The following is an 8,387-nucleotide window of genomic DNA, read 5'->3' as shown; positions in this document are numbered from 1 at the left end:
GTGTACCTTTTCAGAATTCATGATTTTTTTAACAGAGGCAAATTACATGTCTTTATATTTCTATGTTTTTGGTATGGTATTACTCGCTTGTTAAATTTATCAAAAAACTATTTACAGACATCTTACTTTTTTCGATACTAGAAGATTAGGCTGGATTGTTGTACACGTAGAATTTTCTATGAGAAAGTGGTTAGTAAACCACTTTACCCTCAATCGCTAATCTACCATATTTGTTTTTTGGCCTTCTGCTTTTTTTTTTCTTTACGTTCAACTGTGTTAAGTACAATGTTTAAAGCGGACGAATTGGCTACGTTGTGTATGCTTTTCATTACACCTAAACCTTTTTTTTTGCTATAGAAAAGAACAGATTATTAACATTTTTTATTGTTATGACATATGTATGTATGTATCTATGTTCTATATTTTTGTTAAAGAAATTAATTCAAGTATTGATGATGTCTTCTTGATCAAAAAGTGTTGAGTGGAAACATAATAAAAACTGCATTTTACTGCAATTCGCCATTCCACCATTGAAGTGCGTTTTTATTATTTCTCAATGAAGAACAAATTAAGAAAAAAAATAAATCCGAAATAAAACCGAAATACAAGGAGTAGAAAACACAGAACACAGAAACACAATTCACTTGAAACAAGAAGTGCGGGCTTGATAGCTATTTCAGTTTTTCGTTATTCTTTTGGTACATGTAGGTAATTGTAAAAAAAACATCTTCAATGTCAAAAATTTTTTAATTCAACTTCGTAAATAAAGAATATATAATTATTTTATATGAACAGTAGAATATATGTATATTGTATTTCAGAGAGCTTACTTGCATTTTCCATGCTTGGGTTTAACTTTACAACTGATTTGTAGTTCCTTTGTGTTTGTAATATTGCTTCTACTATTTCCTAATGAAAAAAATTATAAGTTAAAGTAGAATTTAAAGCTTATACACATTCTTACTCGTTGGTTGAAGATCTTAGTTTCCAGAGATACATTAAGAAACACATGCTAGTGTATATAGTAATGTTATATTTACATTATAAATATCGGATATGAACGAATGACACTAACAAGTTAATTGCTACAGTGTAAATGTTCTGAATATATCCCTTTTATTGAAGTAAATAAAGGATTAAAAAATTGTATTTATTTATGGTCAGAGTTATAGATAGCTCTTTAGTCCAGGAAGTAAAGAGAGTGACAGGATTTTTTTGGTGATAGGTGAAATTTTCTATTATCCAAAAACGATGCTGCAGAGGGGAGATATATATTTATATTTGCACAATATAGAGTGATCCTAGCACGTAGTTAGAATTGTGCAATCATCTGCATATGTTATGACTCTGTCTCCCTCAGGGAGTCTGGGAGTTTAGACATATATGAATTGAAATTGCTTCAATTGCGTGACCTTTGACATTTCCATTTCCATTATTTCCAAAGTCAACAAAGCATAATCTGCCTATAAGATAGTTACAAAGCCATCTTTTTGTTGAGTCAAGGATAGATATTTTAGCCAAGTTATTTAACAAGGAATTGTATTGCATCAGGACAACGCCTGGCCACGCACATCGATAATGAATCGCCAAAATTTCCGGGAGCTTAGTTGTAAAGTTCTTATGCATCCATTTTATAGTCCAGACCTGGCACCAAGTGATTACCATCTGTTTCTGTCCATTGCGAACGATTATTCTGGTGAAACATTCGCTGTGAGAGGCTTGTGAAAATCGATTGCCTTAATTTTTTGCCAATAGGGACGATGACTACTATGAGAGAGGTATAATGAAATTACTTTCAAAAAGGTAACATGTTATCGAACAAAACGTCGCATATTTGACCTAAATCGGATTATTTTAATTATGGTAAATAAGCCTTCAATTCCGTGAAAAATAATGGATTTCTTTTTACTACACCTATTATATAACCAAAAAGGTTGACAATTTCGTAAGTTTTTCAATTCAACTATAAACAGCCGATCGGATTATTTTTTTTATTTGATGGACCAGTACTATTTTCGTTAGAATTAAATCGTTTTAACTCTTTAGCAGACTACTTCTCAGTTGGTCTGCCATGCCTCCTTCATTGATCTCATTACAGGTTAAAATATGGATATAACTGAATACCAAATAATACTACATTCACGCTGTCTCATTTAGCCATTCATTTATATTAATGAGTGAATGTCTATAATGAGCTCATTTATACAGCTGATAGAAGTTCACTTAATAATATATCACACAAAAAAATTAAATATATAATTGATATATTAGATCATTTAAATACATTTTATATATCAATTACATATTCAACTAATAAAAACAAGGATTTTATTAAATAGTTACATCGTCAGTACCTTTGTTTATAGCTAATCTGTTGTTTGTTCACATTTTACATATAAAACATGACACATATTTCAAATTTTGGTAATTTCTCATGTGGGAAATTTATTTTTAGGGTTGCATTCGACATTTCGCCTTAAATGAGCACATTTATTGATAATGAGCTCCATATAAAAGGATTTTGTATTAAATGCTCCATTTGTACCACATTCGACATATGTTATGTTAATTGTTATAGTGTATTCTTACTGTTACATGCTCATTATAAATATTTCTTATGTAAAGTTTTTATTTGTTTTCTATATATGAATCCTTTTTATGGTATTATAATTTAATTTTTATAAATAACTAATAATAATTGCATTTAAATTTATTTGAGTTACAATACTTAAAAATAAATCTTAAAAAAATATTTTAAAGAAAAGTTTGTATTAGAAAATTTTAATACACGAAATTTTTATAAAATTTAATCAATCAAAAACACAATAAAATTATATATTTGGTTTCATTTAAATAATTAAAAAAGGATCAACTTGAATAAAATTGATCCATGATCTTATCTATCGCACTCATGTATCGTAGAACAAGTTTGCCAACGGATAACGTATAAAAAATGCAACTATCGAACAGATGACTTGCAAACCTAGCAGCATGTAGGTGACAATATTTTCGTGTACTGGACCAAATATGACTAGGACAAAATTGATAAGTGTAAAGTTATTAGTTGTTATTCTGCCATCGGCATGATCTTTCCATGAAATCAGTTTTAGAAACCTAAATATATTAACCATTTGTTTGCCAATAAAATTGAGTTCTTCTGCTCGGAATGTTACAGTGCTAATTGTTAATAAATCAGTGTTTGAGTCATATTTTGGCAGTCTATGACGCGGACAAGGTACAAAATGGAAAAGTTGCGGAATTGAGTATAGAAAATTTAAAATTTGGGGTATGAAAAATAATATTAATGTTTTGCTGAAGTGTCCTAATATTCCAACGACTGCAAATGTCATGCCAGCAAAGTAACAGTAAGTATCGCCAACAAATACTTGCGATGGGTATCTGCAAAGAGAAAAATATAAATAGTAAATTTTTAAATATATAAATTACATGTAAAACGAATCAAAACTATTTAGTTTATCAAAAACTTGACGGTAAATCATGTAAAAAAATTGTCCTAGACAAATGTTAAAACGCTAATAATATACACATATATACATACACATAGCAGAAAAAGTCTACAGATATACATAACATTTTTCTTAAATTTCGCATAACTTATTTAATTTTTTCTGAAATTAATTTTTGCTTTCTGATTTATTTTAACCAAAATAACAACAATAAAGTTCAAACTACAAAAAAATTAACAGTTATTCTTTAAAAAAAAACACACACACAATTATATGCAAATGCAACAATTTTTGAAGCAAAAAAAGTCTACAGATATTTCTTAATATTTACATTTACCGTTAATTTAAATTTGCTTGCAAGCATAAATATATTATTAAATGATCAATAATTATCAGTTGACTTCTTAAAGAATCTAAGAATTAATCATTTAAAAATATTTTTTTATATAAACAGTAAATTTTAACAATGGAAAATAAAAGACGTAAAATTAGTGTTAGCAAGCGACAAATAACTGTTAAATTTTGTCAGATAAAGAAAGACGCAGCATAATCAACCAGGTGAAAGTAAATCCAAGAGTAACCGCCTTCAAACTAGGTAAACATATTGCCGAAATACTTGAAAAAGAAATAGGTTCTGATACTGTGCGGAAAATTGTGAAGAAAAGCATGTATTATACCCGGATTGCAAGAAAGAAGCCATACATATCCAGATATAATGAAGTTTTGAAAATTAGTTATTTTCTCTGATGAGAGTTGATTTCCATATTTGGAATCAAAGATAACAAACTTGTGTGAAGAAAATTTATGATAATGATAAACAAAACTTAATTTCAACGGTGAAATATGGTAGAGGCGTATTAGTTTGGGGTGTATAGCAAGTAATGGTGCTGGCAAACTTGAATTTTTGCAAGATACAATGCATAAATATGGGTATCTAAATATTCTAAAAACAAATTTGAAAGAAAATGACAGAATATTAGGACTTAAGGCAGGACTCCGACTCCAAGCATACAGCAGCGATCGTACGAATTTAGCTGCTAAACCATGCTTCCAGGCAACTTCAAACACTACCAGAATCATCACCACACCAGAATAACTGTTAATTTTTTATATTAGAACTTTATTGTTGTTTCTTTGGTTAAAGTAAATCAGAAGACAAAAATTAATTTCAGTAAAAATTAAATAAGTTATGCAAAATTTTAAAAAATTTTTATAGATATTCGTAATATTTTGTGGTGTACATGCATATTTGTAAGTAATGTTTAAAAAAAAAAACAAAAAAATCAAAAGAAAAAACAAAAAAAAAACAAAAAAAGCAATTGTTGGCAACTCTTAATGTCATATGCTGTATTAACGAACGACATAAGAAGATAAGAAAAATATGTAAAAAATAAATAAATAAATAAATAAAAAACAACAAATCAAGGAAGAAAGAAGAGCAGCTGTTCTTGAAGGGAATATCATTCGGCAAACAGACAGTGAAGAAGTAGAAGAGAGTTTTTCTTGGGTGTGTTTTATATATGCCAGTAGCATTCAATTTAAATACACCCACGTTTCAAACTAAGTGAAAATTTTTATATAAAGATATAATAGTAATTTAAAAATTTATGATTATGTGAAGAATCAATTAAATAAAAGTGAGTTCATTTTTAAACTTTAGCATACAAATGACCAATGCATTTACGCAGCGGAGGGGCACATACACATGCAGTACGCACATCAAATAGCCGCCATGCTGCAACTCCTTTGGATGACGTACCATTACTGATAGCGGCAGCTCCAACGCACAACACATTCGTATCGTATGCGGTACAACACAATAGAGGTACACTAACGAAAAAATTTCTACTATGGGTTGTTGTGCTGTTGCAGATTTGTTTCATTGGTTGTTTTTGGTTACTACAGCTTGGATTCAACGCCAGCATAAGTAATAACAGTTTAACGACAGCTACAAAGGAATACACAGCTCCTAACAGTAATAAAAATGACAACCAGCAGCAAACAAAGGGCGATGTTCTGCTCGCAGCTGGAAGAGTGAATTTTATTAAAAGCGCTGCACTAAAATTGCCCAAATACAAAGTGCAAAAAACGTTCAACGCAGCTCAAAAACAATTGATAGAACAACAAAAGCCACAACATACACTGCAACGAAATAAATTGTATTTAAACGATAATGTAAACATTTTTGCAACAGACTTTGTTTTCAAACCAAACAGACTGAATAGAACAGGTATAGGCCTAATAGGGGAAAACGGGGGAACAATATTAAAACAAAGTATAATGTCAGCAGAAGTTATGCGAACACTTGTCGATAAATCTAAAACATCTGAAGGAGGAGTTTGGTGCTATCGCGAAGGTAGCGTAAATGAAACCAATCATAATATGGACCGAGTTGTTGGAGACTCAGTAGAGCAAGAAGTGGATTTAATGTCGTTAGATTGGTTCGAAAATGCACAGTGTAAATGTCAAACCAGCTGGCATGGAAAAGATTGTGGTCAGCCTGAAATTATTTGGCGTGCTCTAATGACTGCCAAGAAACCTTTCAGACTTATTGAACCCTCTAAACAAATGGCACATCGTTTAGTTTATATGTTGGAGGGAAATTTCTTTAGTTTAGATTTGTTGGAACTACAAATACAAGCTGTTATCGAGGTTGTGGATTACTTTATAATATATTTTAAAAATAATAAAGCAACATTAGAGCAGTTAAGAATGCTGCAACGTAGACTAAAAAATATTTTAAAGCGTGGCAATTATTTTCTGTACCATTGTAAATCCGACACAACTCAGCGAGAGGTCACGGAAGTCAGTTGCACAGCTGCTCGTGCATATGCAGCGTTTCGTAAACATTTACGCGTTGATACAGTGTCTGCGTTTAATTTAAACGAAACAGATTTAATACTGTATTCTAGTGACTATGAAATTATATCAAGGAGTGCTCTAAAGTTTCTTAAATATTATGCTAAGCCAGAAGTGGAGTATATACGTTTTCGTCTTAAGTATACAGTATATGGTTTCTATTGGCAGCACGCAAAACAAACCCACCTTACTAGTCTTGTAAGTTTCTTTACGCACCTCGACAATCCACATCTGGGTAATGGCGATCCTATACAATTAATAACCAAAGCTAGTATGCAGAACAATTCTGCTTTTATTATTGGCGATTTAAATCACTTTGGTGGATGGTTTTGTAAATATTGTGAGCAATCGGATGAAATAATTAGTGCAATACAAGCAGAGTTTAGTTCCTTACAAGTACAATTTCCTAACTCAACTAGAAATCATCATATCGACGTGACATACATACAGAAGCTAATAGCAAATGGCATCTATGTGGATGGAAAAAGTCAATTGCTGAAAATGAGACGTTATTCGGATAAATACTTTGCACCAAACTATGCAGAGGAAAACAGCTGGAAGTATGGTAATTTATTAGTAAATTTATATGAAACACTTGATGAAGATATTGAAGATGAAAATGTTTATTAATATTAGGAAAGTTTCAAAAATGTTAATTTTTATTAAGCAGAAACCAAATAAGAGTAATTGTTTAATCAAATCAGAATGCAGAATATACACATATAAAAAAATGTGTGTATAAAAATACAAACATTTTTCTATTAGTTCAAAATATCTTTATTGAGTATACTTAATTTTATTTAAGCAATTATATATATAGTACATTGTTTAAATCAGATCGTGCATGTTATATACAATATAAGAATGGATTCTCGAAAGAGATCAACTATACAATTTTATAGTTTGGTTCTTAACTCCATTGAAGTAGAAATTTTCTTTGATTATGACAGGAAGTAATTTTGTTGCACATATAAAATTACTTCATTTAGGTATTTTCACAACTAAATATTGAGAATTAATAAAATCTCAACTTTCCCAAAGTTTTTTTTAAAAAATTGTAATTTAAAATTTCTTTTAATGAATTTCATATTAAAGTGTAAGTTGTTGAATAAAATTTGTTTTTCTATAATAATAAAAAACTGCCAATATATATAATTAAATTATAATATTTTGGTAATTTAAATAAAATTCATATATATTAAATATTTGGAAAATACGGCTTTTTAAAAAAAAAAAATTTTTCTTTTAGTTTATAAATCAAACTTAAAACTTTTGATATTGTTTATATATTTCCTATTATTTATTTTATAAGTTTTGAACAAAAAACAAATACTTTGCAAAACTAAAAGTTGTCACTGTTCCTGTCTCGATAGTAGATTTAATTTTTTTATGTTATTTTCATTTTATATAATTAATTTATTAACTCAAATTTGTTTTTAATTATAATTATAATTAGTTAAAAACACAATTAAAAAGCTATTCATTATAAATCTGTGATAATTTCTTAATGTTTTGCACTGATTTTAAGTTATATTTCATTTGGTTATATGTACATTACAATTTGTTCGTAAATAATTAATTTTTTTTTTTATAATAAAAATAATTGTATTTTTCAATAATGTGCTAACTTGTAATTTCATTTTATTATTTTTTTACATAATATTTAGATTTATATCAAAAATTAATAAACTAAGAAAAGCTAGTTATATCTGTTACAGCTTGATTATATTTTAATATATCTTTTCACTAATTTACAGATTCCCCCATTAGTTTAATTTTTTAATAGCAAGATATCAATGTTTTTCAAATTTTAAAAGACAATTTCAACAGTTATAACAAACTAATGATATATATGAATAAAAGGCTTATAGATATAATACCATAACAACCCATAATTTATTTATCTTGTTTTGACTAAGCTAGCAAGATTGATATTATCTTGTACGTATCACTTATTTTGATAACAAATTTGCAAGGAATTCATTTAAATGGTCGCTTAGTATTTTTGTCAACCATATTAAATAAATTTTATTCAATGTTACGTTATGTTGATATTAAATT

General features: G+C 28.7%; 2 protein-coding genes and 1 long non-coding RNA gene across 5 annotated transcripts; 1 reads left to right on the top strand and 2 right to left on the bottom strand.

The window, feature by feature from the left end:
• Positions 1-88: 88 nt before the first annotated feature.
• LOC119664086 lies at positions 89-2,190 on the bottom strand. 2 transcript variants are annotated; one of them, XR_005251125.1, is made up of 3 exons: positions 965-2,190; positions 831-909; positions 89-351 (listed from the first exon to the last, which is right to left on the bottom strand). It is a non-coding gene; the product is annotated as an uncharacterized LOC119664086 (long non-coding RNA). The 2 variants fall into 2 exon arrangements; XR_005251126.1 differs by lacking the exon at positions 89-351 and adding an exon at positions 737-755.
• Positions 2,191-2,350: 160 nt separating this feature from the next.
• LOC119664085 (UDP-N-acetylglucosamine--dolichyl-phosphate N-acetylglucosaminephosphotransferase-like) lies at positions 2,351-4,167 on the bottom strand. Its single transcript, XM_038073643.1, has 3 exons — positions 4,145-4,167; positions 3,560-3,583; positions 2,351-3,399 (listed from the first exon to the last, which is right to left on the bottom strand). Exons 1-3 carry the CDS (start codon positions 4,165-4,167, stop codon positions 2,910-2,912), a joined length of 537 nt encoding a protein of 178 aa, XP_037929571.1. The 3' UTR covers positions 2,351-2,909.
• A 640-nt stretch (positions 4,168-4,807) lies between these two features.
• LOC119664087 lies at positions 4,808-7,040 on the top strand. 2 transcript variants are annotated; one of them, XM_038073645.1, is made up of 2 exons: positions 4,808-4,974; positions 5,128-7,040. In XM_038073645.1, the coding sequence occupies exon 2, from the start codon at positions 5,142-5,144 to the stop codon at positions 6,954-6,956; it is 1,815 nt and encodes a 604-aa protein (XP_037929573.1). In that variant the 5' UTR covers positions 4,808-4,974; positions 5,128-5,141; the 3' UTR covers positions 6,957-7,040. The 2 variants fall into 2 exon arrangements, with proteins under 2 accessions (XP_037929573.1, XP_037929572.1); XM_038073644.1 differs by having other exon boundaries at positions 4,808-5,059.
• Positions 7,041-8,387: the final 1,347 nt, after the last annotated feature.

The sequence above is a fragment of the Teleopsis dalmanni genome, unplaced genomic scaffold (assembly GCF_002237135.1).
Source record: "Teleopsis dalmanni isolate 2A unplaced genomic scaffold, ASM223713v2 unscaffolded_contig_1394, whole genome shotgun sequence".
NCBI classification, from domain to species: domain Eukaryota; kingdom Metazoa; phylum Arthropoda; class Insecta; order Diptera; family Diopsidae; genus Teleopsis; species Teleopsis dalmanni.
Note: the sequence above shows the minus strand (reverse complement) of the source record. Positions and strands in the feature narration are given on the sequence as shown.